Source organism: Eubalaena glacialis, chromosome 4 (genome assembly GCF_028564815.1).
Source record: "Eubalaena glacialis isolate mEubGla1 chromosome 4, mEubGla1.1.hap2.+ XY, whole genome shotgun sequence".
In the NCBI taxonomy this organism is placed as follows: domain Eukaryota; kingdom Metazoa; phylum Chordata; class Mammalia; order Artiodactyla; family Balaenidae; genus Eubalaena; species Eubalaena glacialis.
The window spans coordinates 153,902,549-153,923,616 of NC_083719.1; the positions used below are offsets into that span (position 1 = coordinate 153,902,549).

General features: G+C 44.6%; 1 protein-coding gene across 1 annotated transcript; it reads left to right on the top strand.

Moving 5' to 3' along the window:
• Positions 1–393: 393 nt before the first annotated feature.
• BNIP1 (BCL2 interacting protein 1) lies at positions 394–19,323 on the top strand. The gene is made up of 6 exons (XM_061188478.1): positions 394–506; positions 3,238–3,330; positions 7,076–7,167; positions 11,047–11,148; positions 11,959–12,077; positions 18,686–19,323. Exons 1-6 carry the CDS (start codon positions 423–425, stop codon positions 18,880–18,882), a joined length of 687 nt encoding a protein of 228 aa, XP_061044461.1. The 5' UTR covers positions 394–422; the 3' UTR covers positions 18,883–19,323.
• Positions 19,324–21,068: the final 1,745 nt, after the last annotated feature.

Below are 21,068 nucleotides of genomic sequence, written 5' to 3' on the forward strand. Positions count from 1 at the left end.
ATATTCACTGTAGAAAATATGAAAAATACAAGAAAGTTTAAAGAAATATAAAAAACTGTTAATTCCACCTTCCAGAGACATCCCAATTGATACTTTTCCTCCAGTCTCTTTCCCCCCTCTATGCAAAAAATATGCAGTCATTAGAATGACTGATGGGCGGAAGATGGGGAGAGGCCCCTGTTAAAGCCTTGCTGATAATTCCCTCCTCTCTTTCTCTCCGTCTTACTAGGTCCACACCAAGAGGCCGACTGATTTTTCCCACGAGTCAGGGAAAGTCCACACAACTCGGCGCTACCACCCTCGCTCGTCGCAGGCCGGTCTCTAGGGGGCGCTGCCGCTAGACCCGACGGGGAAGAAGGAAGCCGGTGCGAAAACGCGTTGGAACTTGGGCACCGCGGCAACCCGTAGCCGGCTTTCCCAACATGGCGGTTCCCCAAGACGTCCACGTCAGGATCTGTAACCAAGAGATTGTCAAATTCGACCTGGAGGTGAAGGCGCTTATCCAGGTACTAATGCCCGGGACCCCCGCCGGGGTCCAGAAGCCCTAAACCCAAGCTCCACTGGCCTTCTGTGAGCTCGGCGGTCTCACTCCCGAGCTTTTCCCCCTTGGTCCCGTCCCCTTCGTCCCCTTGACCATTGGCCTTGATACTCCATCTGGCTGCCGTTGGCTCGCCCTATTCCGGGACACCCCCTCCACCTCAGCCCCGACCAGGCTTCCCCTTTGTGGCCTCTCCCCTACACACCTCTGGCCGTCGCCTCGCCCCCCCGACAGCCTCAAAGCTTACCTGTCATCCTGCTTGGCCCCGCCTTCTGACACCGTTCTCTCCATCCTTTGGTAGCGTCCTGGAAGCCATTAGCCTCGCCCCCTGCTGGCCAGCTCCCTGGGTCCGATGCCCCGTGGCACCAAAGGCCACCTGGCATGGGAGGCACCGTTCGTTACGTGAAACGAACGTCACCTGGACCGTAGTTGAGATTGTTGTAAATGAGGAAATCGAGTCTGCCTGGATCAGAAAGCAGATACTGGCATAACTGGGACCCGGACAGGGAAAGTCGGTCTGTAGAAAAGACTTAAGAGTCTACTCTTCCGTTTAACAGATGGGGTAACTGAGGTCCTTTGCCTTAAGCCAATTAAGGGTAGAAGGTAGTATTGCAGTAAACCAATTGGCCAAGGCAAGAGTTAGGAATGTAGAAATGGTTCCTTGAGTTTAGCAAAAAGAAACCAAAAGTTTAAAACCTTCCTTTTAGGCAGATCGTTTCCATTTCCAACAAATGTTACTAACCATTAGATGTAGACTCACAGTTTGCAACTAGCTGTCGTAAAAGGTGAAGGAAAGTAAGGCTACCCACGGAAATCAGATGCAAAATAAACCAAATTAATAGCTTATTATATGTTGCAAGGACTGTGATTTAACGAGTAATCCAGAGAACAAGTGAGGCAACTTGATGCAAACATTTAAACTTCTTGAACTTCACGTTTCCCATGTGTAAACTACAAAACATCTGGGCCAATTCTAGAAAAATAAATTTAAGATTCAGAACAAATGAAATTGCCTTTTCACATAATCTAAATTGCTTAAGCGCCCTTTTGCACTTTCCAACATTTGCATTCTCTTGATGAGAACAATTGATTATAGCTAGATTTAGCATACTCTTACTGTGTTCCAGCTCCTCTGCTAAACCCTTTACATAGGTACCTGGTCTGTGAAGTGGGTATGTTGTGATGAGGAAACTGAGGCACAGAGGACTCAGTAACTTTCAAGGTTACACAGCTAATAAACTGCTACAACCAGAATTTGAATCCACATAATCTGGCTCTAGGGCCTGCTTTAAAACCTGGCCCTGGGATGAGGTCTCCATAGACCTCTACGAGCTGGAGGAGGAGTATTACTCATCTAGCTCAAGTCTTTGCGAAGCTAATGGTCTGCCTCTGTGTGACGCTTACTGGAGGCTGGACCTCAACACAGAGTCCGCTGACGGCCTCTCAGCCCCTCTGCCGGCGTCCCCAGAGTCCAGTGCTGGCCCCCTGCAGGCTGCAGCCCCTGCCCACTCCCACACCGGTGGCCCCGGCCCCACGGAGCACGCCTGAGCCTCCCAGGGCTCCCCTCCCCGGGCCTCTAGGGTCTTAGGAATGAAATCCAGTGCTCCCCTCTGGGCCCACCACAGCCTCAATTCCCTTCAGCCTTGGGGAGCCTCCGTGGCCTCTTTGAGAACTGTGTCAGCCCAGGGACAGCCCACCTAGGAGTGTTGGGGGAAAGCAGTGCCCCCAACCATGCTGGGGTGGCCCATCCTTCCTCGAGTCATCACCTCTTATTTGCTACCTTCCTGGCTGGCTGGATGGAAGGAAGTTTCCAGGATAGTTTGTCCTGTTGAGGACCTAACAGCGGGGCAGGGTTGATGCCCAGCATTGGGAGACCTGATCTGAGCATGGTGTTTACAGTGGCAGGGAGGATGGAAGTGCTCAGAGTGGACAGTACAAGCCAAGGCCAGGCCCCCATGCAGAGCTCTGCCCGCTACCTTGCCCTGAGGCTCTCTGCGCTAGCTGACTGCCCCTGCAGGGCTGTGGGGAAAAGGGGGCTGCCCACTCTTGCAGAAGTCAGGCAGGGTCCTTCCTAATTCCGCTGCTGCACACATTTTGGTTATTTTTGTATTGAGACTGTTGAATAAAACCAGCTCCACCCTTTTGCAAAAAAACCAAAAAAACAAAAACAAAAAACCTGGCTCCGGTAATTTTGAATGTCCAGAAACAAATTCTAAATCTACCTTCAAACATGTCTATAAACAGTGTGATTTATAATAGATGGTTTGTAAAATTAGATCGAGAAGTTAATCTTGTCATATGATGCCAGGAATTTAGCATCCTGATTTTCAAGTTGGAAAGATCTAAAGTTATAGTATCTCTTTCGGATGTTTATTCTTGTCAGATGTATAAGCTGCTTTAAGTCTTTCATAATGGCTGGGTGGCGTTTTGTTAAACTTCAAGAACTAATAAGTCAAGACAATTTTGTTTCTATCTATGCTTTTATGTTGCTTGCTCAGAATTAACCTAAAGAGGGATGAGAAAATGTAAATTATAATGTTTTTGCTTGTGTTGCAGAGGTAAACAGCAAAGATCAGGATGAATCACAGTCAGTAGGCCAAACTTAGTTGTGCTGTAAGCCAACTCTCTCACTGTACAGCTGGTGTCATTTCATTTCATTGTCTTGAGAAAGACCTCTTCATCTCTTCAATGTCTCCTAGGATATTGGAGATTGTTCAGGACCATTAAGTGCACTTACCGAACTGAATACTAAAGTGAAAGAGAAGTTTCAACAGTTGCGGCACAGAATACAGGTGAGTGTCTGCAGAGCTGGGATGCTGAAACTGGGTAACGATGAACGAGGCTCGGAACTGGGACTAACCTCTGCTCGAGAGCTGTCCAGGTCCTTCAGTGGATGTTCAGACAGGGGAGAAGTAAACGTTTAGACAGTGGAGGTAACTGTACTAACCTGCTATCCAGGTAAAAATGAGGGACTTTTGAATGCACAGCACTACCAGCTATGTTACAGGTAGATAGTAGGGACACCATTGTCCTGGGAATTTTTCAACTTGAAAACTCTGAGGTCACTTGCATTACTTTCTTTTCTCTACCGCTCTCTCCAACCCATCCACCTCAATCCATTACCAGTGTCCCCTGGTTTTTTTTTCATGCTGTCACTTTGCCCAGCCTCTTCCTCTCTATTTCTGTAGTCTCCAATCACATCAGATGCATATGTAACAGTCCTGAATTCGACTAGGGTATATGTGCTGTCTCCAAAAACAATAGAGTGAGAAAAGTAGCAGTCTGAATAGCATAGGTGTTTCTGTGCTGTGCCCTGCATGAGGGTAAGATGGGTGGCATGGATCTGGCCATTCCTGTCCGGGTCTTGGGGCACCTGGTCTCGCTGCATATGGTTCTTGGATTTAAAGACTTGTGCTTTTTTTATGACATGGCCCCAAATGCCAGCCAATAACCCTGTTTTTGCTTACCAGAAGAAGACAGTCTGTTCCAAAGATGATAGAAAAACTGGCAGTTTGGCCCCTGAAAAACAGTCTGTCTGTGTTCTGTGCGTTGCTTCCTAAGGGATTTTCAAGGGCAATTTTGGCAATATGCAGTTTTTGTCAAAGGAGTTCACTTTAAGATATCAGCAATGTCACTGAACCTGGCTGATCTCTTCCCACCTCCATCTCTAGTGCTGATTTAATCATTTTAATTTTTTAATTTAGAAAGGCTGTTACTTTCACATGATTTTTATATATGCGTATATGTGTGTAAATATTGGCAGGCAGGAAAAAGTGCAGTGAAAATCTTAGGTGTGCCTCCTTATTTGTTCTCTGTTCCCCTCCTCCAAATAGGTAACCACTCTTATATGTTACTTATGTATCTTTCTATAGTTTCTCTACTCAGATACTAAAAAAGACAAATGTTTTCTTATTTCTTTCCCATTTCTCATCTAAAAGGTAGCAGACTAAAATACCATTTTTAAAGTTAATATGTATTGGAAATCTTTCCATGTCAGTATTGGGAAGCTTCGTCACTCTTTTTTTATAGCCATAATTTATTTTTGGCCTGTCCTCTGTCAAAGGGCATTTATTTGGACTGATTTTTGCTTTTTAAAGCAAATTTATTCCATAAAAGACCTTTTTTCAACTCATATGACTTCAGCTCTCCAACCACACTCACCACCTTAAGTATTTCCTTGTTCTTTCTGTTTAAGTTTCTGTGTGCTCCCAGCGTTTATGTCCTTCACTAAGTAAGATAACCTCAATACATTTACACATTTGTTATGTCCCTCCCTCCCGATCATCAGCTCTTCAACCACTAGTGTACACCTGGCACCTAGTAAGGCCCTAATAATTTTGCACATGGTCAGTGAATATTGACTCCATCCCAGTTTTAATCTGCATCTCCAAACATTTATTAGTGTATAAACAAGCATATAAATAAATAAATTAGTATATAAATGAGCTAATAGTTTATGTTTTTGCATCAATAGCTTGATTAAAACTGGAACTTGTTTTAATTTGAAAGCCAGAAGTATGACATGACCAGACAGGGAAGGACAAATATCATATGATATCACTTACACGTGGAATCTAAAGAATAATACAAATGAACTTATTTACAAAAACAAATAGACTCACAGACATAGAAAACAAACTTATGGTTAACAAAGGGGAAAGGGTGGTAGAGGGATAAATTAGGAGTTTGGGATTAACAGATACACACCACTATATAGAAAATAGATAAACAACAAGGATTTACTGTATAGCACAGGGAACTATATTCAAATCTTATAATAACCTATAATGGAAAAGAATTGGAATATATATATAATAACTGAGTCACTTTGCTATATACCTGAAACTAACACAATATTGTAAATCAACTATACTTCAGTTAAAAAAATATGACATGAGACTCAAGGTATATTGACATCTTTAATTATAGTCTGTCTGATAGTTCCATCATCTGAAGTTCTTGGGGGTCTCAGACAGCTGGTTGTTAGGTCTGCTGTCCGTCACTGTGGTGGACGGTTGGGTCCTGGTGTTTGGTTATTTTGGGCTCTGAGTACTCCTCTTCAGAAGCCCTTCCTGGTGGGACTTTTATGTGGCCTGAGTTGAAGGCAAGTCTCTTCAAAGGTTTTTGCATTTGCTTTTGCCAGGTCTCCTGGAATTATCACAAGTCTGGGAGCACTTTTATGTTCATTTCTCCTTGTGGAGTTTCTGAAACCACTCAGGGAGTATGAATTTGAATCCTAGATCAGTGTGAGGGTAGCTCCATGGTTATATATTCTCAGGGAAGATATTTTGTATCCCTCTAGCCAGACCCCACAGCAAAAAAGGACAAGCTTCCACATTTTCTCTGTGCTGGGTGACAGACATTTTCCTAGTTCACTTTTTCACTGAGGGTGTATCCCTTTGTGGTCCTGGCTTTGTGGTGTTCTCAGTTCCAATTCCCGGCCTCAAATGGCCAAGGCTCCATCTTCTGTCCCCACATAGACTGTATTTATTTTTTTGTTTTTTTAAAACTATTTATTTATTTGGTTGTGCTGGGTCTTAGTTGCAGCAGGTGGGCTCCTTAGTTGTGGCAGGTGGGTTCCTTAGTTGCTGCTCGCTGGCTCCTTAGTTGTGGCATGTGAACTCTTAGTTGCGGCACGCGTGTGGGATCTAGTTCCCTGGCCAGAGATCGAACCTGGGCCCCCTGCAATGGGAGCGTGGAGTCTTAACCACTGCGCCACCAGGGAAGTCCCCCCCACATGGACTTTAAAACCCTCTTTGCCGCCAGTCTAAAATGAAATATGTACAGAGATTGAGAGTAAGCATGTAGCAACAGCAGTGTGGTATTTCCATCATATTTCAGAGTGGAAGCGGTAGGCTCCTATATAGTCGTATTTTTTTCCTTTTCTTTTCAGGCATGCCCTAGATTAGAGAAGTCTATCTCCTGCTCCAGGGCAGCCTCACATCCCTCACAGGAAGACCGCTCTGGCTCTTAGTTCCCTTCTGGTTTTGTGGTCCTGGGGATGCTCCTTACTTTCCTGCAGACTGAGCTATCTATGTAAAAGGATGTTTGTTGTATGTGAACTGGCATTCCTAAGTCTTCCGTTCTAGGAGGGTTTTCTTTTTTCTAATATTTATTTATTTGGCTGCATCAGGTCTTAGTTGTGGCATGTGGGATCTCTCGTTGCAGCACACGGGCCCTTCATTGTGGTGCGCAGGCTCCAGAGTGTGCGGGCTTAGTAGTTGAGGCATGTGGGCTTCTCTCTAGTTGTGGCACGCGGGCTCAGTAGTTGCAGCACGTGGGCTCTCTAGTTGTGTCGCATGGGCTCTAGAGCATGTGGGCTTAGTTGCCCTGTGGCACGTGGGATCTTAGTTCCCCGACCAGGGATCAAACCCGCATCCCCTGCATTGGAAGGCAAATTCTTAACCACTGGACCACCAGGGAAGTCCCTAGGAGGGTTTTCAAGTGCTGTTGCATAACTGGTAGAAATAGAAGTGCTCTCCGGTTTTGTATTAGCTTTTAAAGTCATTTTAATTTAGAGTTGTTTTCCCCCCACAGGAGCTTGAGCAGTCGGCTAAAGAGCAAGACAAAGAATCGGAGAAGCAAGTTCTGCTCCAGGAAGTGGAGAATCACAAAAAGCAGATGCTCAGGTAGGTAGGGCCTGACCTCCTGCTAGTGGCCTTGGCTGGGTTGCTTGCTCCCTGTGAGGCTTGTGCCAGGGTTTGCCTAATAAACCTAGCTTAATGACTCAATTGTGCCATTTATACACAGACCGGATGTAATTCTCAAAGCTGGGGGGCAAGCAGGGGCTGCTGGGTAAGTGAGACTGTGCATAGTTTACAAAAGTGTATTTAACATTATATTGTATTTTATATTTTTTAAAAAGCCAAAAAATGGTTGCTTTTGTAATACAAGGTCCTTTTTTTTTTTTAAATCTTTTTTTTTTTTTTAAAGATCAAATTTATAGAGAGAATGTTTTGCTTATTTCTTTTTTTAAATTTTATTTATTTATTTATTTATGGCTGTGTTGGGTCTTCGTTTCTGTGCGAGGGCTTTCTCCAGTTGTGGCAAGTGGGGGCCACTCTTCATCGCAGTGCGCGGGCCTCTCACTATCGCGGCCTCTCTTGTTGCGGAGCACAGGCTGCAGACGCGCAGGCTCAGTAATTGTGGCTCACGGGCCCAGCTGCTCCGCGGCATGTGGGATCTTCCGGGACCAGGGCTCGAACCCGTGTCCCCTGCATTGGCAGGCGGATTCTTAACCACTGCGCCACCAGGGAAGCCCCTTTTTTTTTTTTTTAAATATTTATTTATTTGGCTGCACCGGGTCTTAGTTGCAGCACGCGGGATCTTCGTTGGTGCGTGCAGGATCTTTAGTTGCGGCATGTGGGCTCTAGTTCCCTGACCAGGAGAATGAGCCTGGGTCCCCTGCATTGGGAGCAGGGAGTCTTAACCACTGGACCACCAGGGAAGTCCCAGTAATACAAGGTTCTTTTTAATCTAAAGAGAATTGATATCTTAAGAAGTCCATTGAAAGTGAACCTACTTAAGACGGACCAAAATGCAGAAGGTTTTTTTTTTTTTTTAAATTAATTAATTAATTAATTTATATTTGGCTGTGTTTTGGGTCTTCGTTTCTGTGCGAGGGCTTTCTCTAGTTGCGGCGAGCGGGGGCCACTCTTCGTTGTGGTGCGCGGGCCTCTCACTGTCACGGCCTCTCTTGTTGCAGAGCACAGGCTCCAGATGCGCAGGCTCAGTAGTTGTGGCTCACAGGCCCAGTTGCTCCGCGGCATGTGGGATCCTCCCAGACCAGGGCTCGAACCCGTGTCCCCTGCATTGGCAGGCAGACTCTCAACCACTGCGCCACCAGGGAAGCCCTGTAGAAAGTTTTGAATGGGACTTTATCTTAAAAAATGAAACAAAAATATGTAAATAAGCTTATGTTAAATAAAATTGAGGTTTTCATTGCAGCTATATGCTAATCCTTGATTATATAACTGAAAGTATGTGCTATTTCTTGGTATTGAAATTGGGGGACTTATCCAACAAAATTGTCTGATAGCATGAAACTACCTGACCCTTCACATTTGATGTTTGTACCACAATCAAAAAGAGGGTTGTTATTGCAAAAATATTTGAGGGCCCCATCAACTTTTCCAAGCACCTGGTAGCCAGATCCTTCTCTTCTGAAGTCCCTATCAATGTCACCATCCTTGTAGGTTTTCTCTTCATCCCTGTTAATTGGACTAACTCTGTGACATCTGTATTTGTCTATGGCTTTGCTTCTGATTTGAGTAATTCTCCAGCATCATCCTTGCTGACAGCAGCTCTGTTTATAACGCCCAGCCGTCAGGAGGATAGGGACTGACAAAGACATGGGCATGGTAGAGGCTCCTGTGAGGAGGGAGGGATGTGTGAGTGGGGACCAGTGAGACTTTGTGTCATGATGGCTTTCCTTTCCCTAGGCCACCATGGGGACTCAGATTATAAACACTGAGTAAAGAGGACCCCTTGTGTAAAATCTAGCAAGTTAACACCAGCAAAATCACCTCAGCATGGGTTTAAAGTTGCGAGTGACCATTCAGGATGTGGAATTCCAGGGTAGAGGAGAGAAAGCAATAAATTAATACTTTGGCGATTTTGTGTTGAAACAGTACTTGTGCTTACCTGGGTTATCGTGCTTGTCACACTATACAGTAAATATTTTTGCTTGTCTTTCTCCCCAGTAAATGTGAGTCCCTGAGGGCAAGCACTATTGTTCATTCATCTCTGCATTGCAGGGCCCAGCAGAACTCCCTTGTAAACAGTTGAAAATGTAATTGATTCTTTTAAAATATCAGGTGTGAGACGGCATAGGAGATGCTGGTCAGGCATCAGAGAGCTCATTTGAACACTTTCAACATAGAGGTGCTATTCAAAACGACCCTATCAGTTCGTGTACTCTCATTTGCCTCTTTAAATATTCCGGGGGTTAGCACAATTGATTTGAGCCAGCTGCGTAAGAGTTCTAGTGCATGAGTTTGATTCTCTGAGGAGCCCAGTTAACTTTTTTATAGTCCATCAAACAAAGGCCTCACTCTAATGTAAATTGGTGCAGCCACTATGGAAAACAGTATGGAGGTTCCTCAGAAAACTAAAAATAGACTTACCATATGATCCAGCAATCCCACTTCTGGGCACATACCCAGACAAAACTATAATTCGAAAAGATACATGCACCCCTATGTTGATGTAAATAGCAGCACTATTCACAATAGCCAGGACATGGAAACAACCTAAATGTCCATTGATAGATGAATGGATAAAGAAGATGTGGTACATATATACAATGGAATATTACTCAGCCATAAAAAAGAACGAAATAATACCATTTGCAACAAACCTAGAGATTATCGTACTAAGCAAAGTAAGTCAGAAAGAGAAGGACAAATACCATATGATATCACTTATAAGTGGAATCTAAAATACGACACAAATGAACATATCTATGAAACAGATAGACTCACAGACAGAGAGAACAGACTTGTGGTTGCCAAGGGGGAGTGGGGGAGGGAAGGACTGGAAGTTTGGGATTAGTAGATGCAAACTAGTATATATAAGATGGATAAACAACAAGGTCCTACTGTATAGCACAGGGAACTATATTCAATATCCTGTGATAAACCATAATGGAAAAGAATATGAAAAAATATATATATATACGTATAACTGAGTCACTTTGCTATTCAGCAGAAATTAACACATTATGTATCAACTATATCAACATTATATATCAACTTCAATAAAATATTAAAAAAAAAAAAGGACCCCACTCGAACTCCAGGGAACTGTTCACCAAATCTGAGTTGTTTCTTACAAGGAGATCAGGTAAAAAATGTAAATAAATCATGTCAGACTGGACTCTTCTAATACAGTGTGTTTGTGTTGTCCATGATTGGTCTGTGGTTTGTAAAGAACAGCAAATCTTGAAGAAATACTGAAGAAGACTGTCTTATAATGATTTTTCTACTTCCTATTACACATATTGATTGAGCAGCTAATGGGCCAATAACTGTTGTTCTGGGTACTGGTGATACAAAGATGAGCGAGGCATGGTTCTCGAGGAACAGAACCAAGCCGCACACAAGGCAAGGCAGTAATGTGTAAGAGATAACTTTGAACGGGGCCTCGTGTGCCCCGCTGGGAAGTTTGGATGTTACCCTGAAGTCTGGAGCCATTGTGGGCTGTAAACAGAGGCATGCTATGGCCAGGTTGCTCCCTGTGGCTGTCCTGGGGGGAGAGGGACAGTTAATGGGCGGTAGGAAAACAACCCAGAGACAGCCTCCAGGATCCAGACAAGAGGTGTTGGAGCCTGAGCTGGAGCAGTTGCTGGGGCAACCAAGAGGAGGAAGTGGTGGGAGGTGGGGATGGACCCTGGGCCAAACTCGGGTGGCCTTCCCATCACTCCCTGGCTGGAAGGAAGACCTGCTGTGACTTGAACTGACAGCCTGGTGGTATCAACAGAAACTCACACGTGACCCTTCTGATTCCAGCAATCAGACCTCATGGAGGAAGGCAAATCTCACTTGCAAAATTGCTATCGACAACCTAGAGAAAGCAGAACTTCTCCAGGGAGGAGACCTCTTCAGGCAAAGGTATCTGTCTTTTTGTCTTTCTGGGCTCTGGTGACAGAATAAAGAGCAATCAGCAAGGTGCAAAACCCACTGTGGGGAACCCCTTCTTGTTTTCAGTATAAAATTAGTATTTAATTTTATAAGTAATATTTTTTTAAGTATGAAAGAAATATATTCTTATTTGTAGTAAATTAGTAATATAAAGAAAAATATGAATAACAAGCTGAAAGTAAGTCATAATTGTACTACTCACAAACGTTTTGATATATTGCCTCCTCTTATTATTTTTTCTTCCATATTTTTTATAAAGTCAATATCATACCATACATAAAATTTGGTCTCCTACTCTTCTTCACTTAGTATCATCGCACAAAGACTTACATGTTTTTTTAAAAAGCTCTTTAAACAAAATGTTAATAGTATATAGTATTCCCTTATATTAACTAATCCCCTGTTTGTGTGTGTTTATATTTCTAGTTTGTCAGTGTTATAAATAACACACCAGGGCACATGTCAGTACATAAGGCTTTGTCCACATTCTGGATGTTTCCTTTGGAGAGATTCCCAGATGAGATTATTGGTTCAAAGGCGTGAACATTTCTAAGGCTCCTAATACATATCGCCAGATGGCTTTCAGAAGGTAGCACCAGTTTACGTTCCTATCAGCTGTCTTTAAGAGCATGCTCTCAGCACGCCTTTGTCACCACTAACTATGATCATTTAAAAATATGTACTAATTCCATAGATTAAAAAATGGGATTTCATTTGAATCTGGGGCTTTCCTGCAGCCGGGCTTTTGTTGACATTCCTCCTCCCACTCTGGACTTCTAGGAAAACTGCCAAAGAGAGCCTGGCCCAGACGTCCAGTGCCATCACAGAGAGCCTCATGGGGATCAGCAGGATGATGTCCCAGCAGGTCCAGCAGAGCGAGGAAGCCACGCAGACGCTGGGTAAAGCCGGGCCTGCAGTGGGAAGCTGCTCCCAGAGATACGGGCTCCAGAGCCCTTGCCCCTGGGCTCCTCCACCTCTGCCCCCATCCGCCCCCAAGCTTACTGATCTGTGTGGCTTCTCACTTCTTTGACAGCCTGGTCTTACCCAGAGTGGGATACGCTGCTCTCATTTCCCTTTTCGGTTTTTATAGTTGTACTACAAGATCCACACACCCCCATCAAAATGTGCAGAAGCACTCCCAGGGGCCTTCCTGGAGAGTGGGTGCCAGCAAGGCTGGAGGAGGGGCCTGGGAGTCCGGTTCTCATCTAGGGCTCTGGGGACCCCCCTGGCCAGGCAGAGAGATGAACAGTTATTGGCTGCCAGCTAGTCTGCTAGGATTTCATCAGCTTACAGTTGTACTCCCCAATGTTATTTTTACTGTGACCTCCTTTTATTTCTTTATTTTTGGGCTGCACCATGCGACATGCGGGATCCTAATTCCCCGACCAAGGATCGAACCCGTGCCCCATGCAGTGGAAGCACGGAGTCCTAATCACTGGACCGCCAGGGAAGTCCTGTGAGCTCCTTTTAAAAGATGCAATCAGAGGCCACAGAAGAAGCTTCCGGAGACCATCTGGGTCTCCCCAACAGCTTTTCCATGATGTCTCCCTTATAACACAGAAGAGAATCTGCCCTGCCCAGGATCCTCCGTGTAGGAAAACAGGAAGAGAGTTTACTCTTTGAAATACTTCTGGAAGATTTTACACAGAGACAAAAGTAGAGAGCCTGGTACATGAGTCCCAGGAACCCATCAGCCAGCTCCAGCAGTTGTCAACTCCTGGCCAATCTTGTTTCAACTCTGTCCTCACTATGCTCTCATCTGGATTACTTTGAAGCAAATCTCAGACGTCATCCATATAAATATTTCAGTATGTCTCTCTAAAAGATAAGAGACTCTTGAAACAAAAAACAAACAAAACAAAACCACAATACCATTATCACCCCTAAAAATTATCTGTAATTTTGAACCACTCTTTTTTTTTTTTTCAGTGTACTATCAAAACAGGCAGAAGCAAAAGGAAAGCAAGCAGCTTGTCCCCAAGGTCACTCCCTGTGTTTGAAAATTTTCTGGGCATTTAGGCTCGGAACCAGCTGGTCACCTCCTCTGAGTGTGCACCGGGGTCATGGCCTGAGCCTGGGGAGAGGCCTTGGAGAATGTGAGAGGGAGGAGCTGGCCTGGCCTTGGAATCGAGGGCTTTTCTGCCTCTGGTGCGGGTGACAGGACACCCACACCCAGCACGTATATCAGAAACAGACCATATATTTAAGTGGTGAGAAGGGTGCACAGATCCTGATGGTTTCTGGGGTGTTGAGGGTCGTTCTTGGGGTACATTTTGTAGGAGAGATAGCCATTGAAGAAAGAAGAATGCAGTTTTTTGTGTGTTTTTTTTTTTTACTTATTTATTTTTGGCTGTGTTGGGTCTTCGTTGATGCACCAGGCTTTCTCTAGTTGCAGCGAGCGGGGGCTACTCTTCATTGCGGTGCGCGGGCTTCTCGTTGCGGTGGCTTCTCTTTGTTGCGGAGCACGGGCTCTAGAGCGCAGGCTCAGTAGTTGTGGCGCATGGGCTTAGTTGCTCCACAGCATGTGGGATCTTCCCGGACCAGGGCTCAAACCCGTGTCCCCTGCATTGGCAGGAGGATTCCTAACCACTACGCCACCAGGAAAGTCAAAGAATGCAGTTCTCAATCCTTTCTTTATGACTCACAAATTCAAAAGTCTTTTAGGACCACAATTTTTTTTAAAAAGCCTATTAAGGATATGATGTCTGGTATTTGCTGCAAAATTGTAGGTGGGGGGCATTGAATGGGGGTCGTGAGGGGACAGGACTGCCAGGGAGTTGGTGGTTCATGTGTATGGGTGATGCCACATGGCACTTCATGATACTATTCCATCTACTTTTGTGATGGTTAAAATTCTCTGTGAAGAAAGTTTAAAAAAGAAAGGCCTATTAGGTTTTTACTTAACAGGTTCTTACTTAGGTTTTCAAAATGGCAGCAGGCATGGAGAAAGAGGGCTGAGAGGGATTTTTGTTACATGAGTGTTTGTTTTTACCCCTTCTCTGTGTTTTTTTTTTAATAGATCTTTATTGGAGTATAATTGCTTCACAATACTGTGTTAGTTTCTGTTGCACAACAAAGCGAATCAGCCATATGCATACACATGTCTCCATATCCCCTCCCTCTTGAGCGTCTCTCCCATCCTCCCTATCCCACCCCTGTAGGTGGTCACAAAGCACTGAGCTGACCTCCCTGTGCCATGCGGCTGCTTCCCACCAGCCAACTATTTTACATTCGGTAGTGTATATATGTCGATGCTACTCTCACTTCACCCCAGCTTCCCCCTCCCACCCCATGTCCTCAAGTCCATTCTCTATGTCTACCTCTTTATTCCTGCCCTGCAACTAGGTTCATCAGTACCAATTTTTTTTTTTGATTCCATATATATGCGTTAGCATACGGTATTTGTTTTTCTCTTTCTGACTTCACTCTGTATGACAGACTCTAGGTCCATCCACCTCACTACAAATAACTCAATTTCATTTCTTTTTATGGCTGAGTAATATTCCATTGTATATATGTGCCACATCTTCTTTATCCATTCATTTGTCGATGGACATTTAGGCTGGTTCCATGTCCTGGCTCTTGTAAATAGTGCTGCAATGAACATTGTGGTACATGTCTCTTTCTGAATTATGGTTTTCTCAGGGTATATGCCCAGTAGTGGGATTGCTAGGTCATAAGGTAGTTCTATTTTTAGTTTTTTAAGGAACCTCCATACTGTTCTCCATAGTGGTTGTATCAATTTACATTCCCACCAACAGTGCAGGAGGGTTCCCTTTTCACCACCCCCTTTCCAGCATTTATTGTTTCTAGATTTTTTTATAATGGCCATTCTGACTGGTGTGAGGTGATACCTCATTGTAGTTTTGAGTTGCATTTCTCTAATAATTAGTGATGTTCAGCATCTTTTCATGTGCCTCTTGGCCATCTGTATGTCTTCCTTGGTGAAATGTCTATTTAGGTCTTCTGCCCTATTTTTTTTTAATTTTAATTTTTATTTATTTATTTTTTTATTTTTTTTTGGCTGCGTTGGGTCTTTGTTGCTGCACGTGGGCTTTCTCTATTTGCAGCAAGTGAGGGCTACTCTTTGTTGCAGTGCGCGGGCTTCTCATTGCGGTGGCTTCTCTTGTTACGGAGCATGGGCTCTAGGTGCACGGGCTCAGTAGCTGTGGTGCACGGGCTTAGTTGCTCCACGGCATGTGGGATCTTCCCAGACCAGGGCTCGAACCCGTGTCCCCTGCATTGGCAGGCGGATTCTTAACCACTGTGCCACCAGGGTAGTCCCATTCCGCCCATTTTTTAACTGGATTGTTTGCTTTTTTGATATTGAGTCCCAGGAGCTGTTTGTGTATTTTGGCCATAAATCCTTTGTCTGTTGTTTCATTTGCAAATATTTTCTCCCATTCTGAATGTTGTCTTTTTGTCTTGTTTATGGTTTCCTTTACTGTGCAAAAGCTTTGAAGTTTAATTAAGTCCCATTTGTTTATCTTTGTTTTTATTTCCGTTACTCTAAGAGGTGGGTCAAAAAAGATCTTGCTGTGGTTTATGTCAAAGAGTGTTTTTCCTGTGTTTTTCTCTAAGAGCTTTATAGTGTCTGGTCTTACATTTAAGTCTTTAATCCATTTGGAGTTTATTTTTGTGTGTGGTGTTAAGTAGTGTTCTAATTTCATTCTTTTACATGTAGCTGTCCAGTTTCCCCAGCGCCACTTTATTGAAGAGGCTGTCTTTTCTCCATTGTACGTTCTTGCCTCCTTTGTCCTAAATTACGTGCCCATATGTGTGTGGGTTTATCTCTGGGCATCCTATCCTGTACCATTGATCTATATTTCTGTTTTTGTACCAGTACCATACTGTCTTGATTACTGTAGCTTTGTGGTGTAGTTTGAAGTCAGGGAGCCTGATTCCTCCAACTCCGTTTTTCTTTCTCAAGATTGCTTTGGCTCTTCGGGGGTCTTTTATGTTTCCATACAAATTGTAAAATTTTTTGTTCTAATTCTGTGAAGAATGTCATTGGTAGTTTGATAGGGATTGCATTGAATCTGTAGATTGCTTTGGGTAGTATAGTCATTTTCACAATATTGATTCTTCCAATCCAAGAACATAGTATATTTCTCCATCTGTTTATGTCATCTTTGATTTCTTTCATCAGTGTTTTATAGTTTTCTGAGTACAAGTCTTTCGCCTCCTTTGGCAGGTTTATTCCTAGGTATTCTATTCTTTTTGTTGCAATGGTAAATGCGAGTGTTTCCTTAATTTCTCTTTCTGATTTTTCGTTGTTGGTGTATAGGAATGCCAGAGATTTCTGTGCATTAATTTTGTATCCTGGAACCTTACCAAAGTCATTGATTAATCTAGTAGTTTTCTGGTGGCATCTTTAGGATTTTCTATGTATAGTATCATGTCATCGGCAAACAGTGACAGTTTTACTTCTTCTTTTCCGACTTGGATTCCTTTTATTTCTTTTTCTTCTCTGATTGCTGTGGCTGGGACTTCCAAAACTATGTTGAATAAGAGTGGCGAGAGTGGACATCCTTGTCTTGTTCCTGATCTTAGAGGAAATGCTTTCAGTTTTTCACCACTGAGTATGATGCTTGCTGTGGATTTGTCATATATGGCCTTTATTATGTTGAGGTAGGTTCCCTCTGTGCCCATTTTCTGGAGAGTTTTTGTCATAAATGGGTGTTGAATTTTGTCAAAAGCTTTTTCTACATCTATTGAGATGATCATATGGTTTTTATTCCTTAATTTGTTAATGAGGTGTATCACATTGATTGATTTGCGTATATTGAAGAATCCTTGCATCCCTGGGATAAATCCCACTTGACCATGGTGTATGATCCTTTTAATGTGCTGTTGGATTCTGTTTGCTAGTATTTTGTTCAGGATTTTTGTATCTGTGTTTATCAGTGATATTGGTCTATAATTTTCTTTTTTGTGATATCTTTTTCTGGTTTTGGTATCAGGGTGATGGTGGCTTCATAGAAAGAGTTTGGGAGTGTTCCTCCCTCTGCAATTTTTTGGAAGAGTTTGAGAAGGATTGGTTTTAGCTCTTCTCTAACCTGTGTTTTTCAAAACGCTACTCTGTTTCCTCTGGTAATTTCTTTTATTTGTTAATTAACTTGTAATTTTGTGAAAAGGTAATATAAATTACATGGTTAAGGAAAAAAACCTCCAGGACAGCACTGTCCCATGGAAACATAATGGGAGCCACATACATTCACTTAAAATTTTTCATTAGACACATTAAAAAAAGTAAAAACAAACATATGAAATTAATTGTAATCGTATATTTAACCATTTCAATATGCAATTCATAGTGAAAATTATTGAGATATTTGACATTCCTTTTTTTTTTTTCCACACTAGAGCTCTGAAATCGTGTGGGTATTTTACCCACAGACACATGGCAGTTTGGATTGGACACATTTTACACACTCAGGTGTCACATGTGTCTAGTGGCCGTCATTCCAGGCTGCACAGCCCTGGACAGTACAGGAGGGAAACAGAAAGACTGCTCTCCCTTCTGACCTTCCCCTGCCCCTGACCTCCAGGTCTGGTGCCAGAGGTGTGCACTGTTACCAGTTTCTTTCATAGCCTTCTGAGACCCTCCAGCATGCAGAGCACAAGCAAATTAAATGTTACCTATCCCCTTCTTTCTTACATAAATGGAAACATTTCACATGTTGTCCTTCACACCTCACCTTCTCACCTGACAACATGTTTCATTCTGTGGATGTTCTGATGATGCCCTGTTATGCTTTGTAGAGGAATCTTGCCAGGGAAACCTTCTTCCTCAAGTGTCAGGTCCAGAAACCCACACTCCAGTTAGTTTGACATGTGGGCACAACGAGCCTTAAGGGACACGTGCCTCCTTGTAGGTTTCACACAGGGGCTGGAGCACAGGTGTCATGTGTTTAAAGCTACAGCCAGTGTCCCAGGACTGCAGGACTGGCGCGTGTGAGGGCATGTGGCAGGGCCCAGGACATCCTTGCCCCTTCACAATCCCACAAAGAGCAGATCTGACCACCAGACGTCCCGGCGGGTGCACCTCACAGGCGGCAAGTCCTGCCCCCCAGCCCTGCCCCCACAGAGACCTCACAGTGCCTGTCCACGGTCGCCCGTGTTAGTTTTGCAGCCGGGGGTTCTTCTCAGCAGCGCCTGCCTCCAGAAAGCGGAGGTTGGTGGTGAGGAAAGGAACCATCCTCTGCCCTTTTCCCTGGTGATGTCCATGTTGGGAGGACGCCTAGTTATGGCCCTGTGACAGTGTATGTAAACAAACCTTATCCTTCCCTGAGCTGGAAGGGACCCAGGGAACTGCCTCTCCTTGCCCTGTCCTTGTTCTGTGCTCCTCTGCGTTGCCTCTGTTCACATCCTTTGCCCTGGCTCAGAGGAACTTGCTTCCGAGCACAGTGTTAATTAATTACGGGGAACCCAGCTGGCAGAGCAGAGTCTTTGGATTCGGTGTTGTACAGTTTCTTAGTCAGGCTCCCTCCCTCTTTTGTTTCAGTTAATTCTTCACGGACTATCCTGGATGCAAATGAAGAATTCAAGTCCATGTCGGGGACCATCCAGTTGGGACGGAAGCTCATCACAAAATATAATCGCCGAGAGCTGACTGACAAGCTTCTCATTTTCCTTGCACTCGCCCTCTTTCTTGCTACGGTTCTGTATATTGTGAAAAAGCGGCTCTTTCCGTTTTTGTAAGATCTGAGAGCTGCCAGCTTTTGCCCTTTGAGTTCCAATGTCAGGATCCAGCCACGCTTCTGAGCTCTGGCCCCGGCCGCCAGACTGATCCACGCCCCCCAGTCTGCGCCAGTCGCTCAGCAGGTCCGATGGAGACACAGCCCCGCCTTCCGGAGCTTCTGCAGGTGGCTGGTGTGTAAGGGGCGAACAGAGCAAGGGGAGGGAGGCCTGTCATCGGAACACCTGCAGAGACACAGGGACTCAGAGCTGTCGCACACTGGTGGCTGCCACTTGGGGCACTCGGGCCGGCCTCCAGGATTTGATGTCCCTCTTGGGTCCCCCTCCCCCGCTGCAGCCTTAATGCCAGATCTGGAGGAGGGAAGAGAAAAGGGGGAGAAAGAGGAGGATGGAAACTCACGTCCATTCCTTGAATAAAGTTGACTAAATTATTTTTTTATTTTAAAAAAATTATTTATTTATTTATTTTTGGCTGCATTGGGTCTTCGTTGCTGCATGCGGGCTTTCTCTAGTTGTGGCGAGTGGCGGCTACTCTTCACTGCGGTGGCTTCTCTTGTTGCGGAGCACAGGCTCTAGGCGTGCGGGCTTCAGTAGTTGTGGCTCGCGGGCTCTAGAGTGCAGGCTCAGTAGTTGTGGCGCACGAGCTTAGTTGCTCCGTGGCATGTGGGATCTTCCCGGACCAGGGCTCGAACCCCTGTCCCCTACATTGGCAGGCGGATTCTTAACCACTGCGCCACCAGGGAAGTCCCAAGTTGACTATTTAATAGCATGAAATGCATTCGGTTTTCTAAGGTATCCCTCTGGGAATTCATGTGCCTGTCTTGATGTCCAGATTTCTAGAACATGAATTTGGATCATCGATCTGTTCACTCAACAAAGAGTGATTAATCAACAGCCACATGCAGGGTGTTACAGACACTGCTGTGGTCCCTCCCTCAAGGAGCAAGATGAACAAGATCCCGCAGACTCTCAGGAAGGTGGGTGCACCCAGGCCCCTTCCGGAGGAGGCTCACACCAGTGTCTGAAGAGGATGTGGCAGACACCCTCTTTCTACGCACAGTGGCCTGGCCTGGCCTGGGGGTGTGCGCTGTCTCAGGGGCTGGCCCACACCTTTCTCTTTGAGGTCCAGAGCTAAATATAACCAAGAGAGTGAAGCCAGTGATAAGCTGGGGCCTGTCTGGGCCTGAGTTCTGTTGAGGCCTGGGGGATAGCAGGGCCCGGGCTAGGCCAGGCTGGGAGATGTTAGTGTCTCCTTGTGCTAAAGGCCTGGCTGACCTCGCACACAAAATCCCAGCCTCCCCCACTATTTATGGCCCCAGAGGCCCTGGGAGGGTAATGTGGGGGCAGAGGGGAAAGTGGAAAGAACATGTGGGTTTGAACCTTGCTTCAAAGACTTGGTTTTGAGTCTTGGCTCTACCACTAAGGAACCACATGACCCTGGGCAAGTTACCTTATGTCACTAAGCCTCAACTTCCCCACCTGTAAAGTGGGGGTGATAGTCTATATAGATGCTTGTAGAGTCCATTTGAGAATCACACAAGAATATAAAGTAGCAAGTGCAGCTTCTGTCTGACTGAGCCATGGGCTTCCCAAATCCAGCCACCTTCAGGCCTCTGGGCCCCAAGGTTTCCTGAAGCAAACAGCCGGGTTCTCCAGGGGAAGCTGGCCTGGGCATCAGAAGTTCTGTTTAGATCTGTTTGAGCAGAGGATGTCAACAGTTAAGGCCTCAGTTATGAAATGTCAGATCGTCCTGGGACCAAGTTAGAAGAGACTGGCTGCACACCTCAGACTGACTAGTTTAATGTATAGGTTCTGAGTTAAAGTATAAAGTTTATATATATATATATATATCAATATCATCCTTAAACAACTTCGGGCCCCAAAAGGCGCTCAGTGCAAGTTGTGCATGTGTGTGTCTTATTTATAGTCAAATTAAAGCTGAGACTAAAACACAGATGGGAAATTCCCACTCAGATTCCAGCTGTAAGTGCAGCAGATGGATGTGATCATGTTAGGATTTTCTTGCTTAACATTTTTCTTTACTACTTCCCACTAATTGTCAACATTCTCCTCACAATATGGAAATATGTGGGCTCTGTACTCTCTAGAAATTCTCCTTCTGACACTTTATTCCTCTTTTCCTTGCCTCGTCTGAAAATAGGGTTGAATTTGACCCATTTTGAAATGTC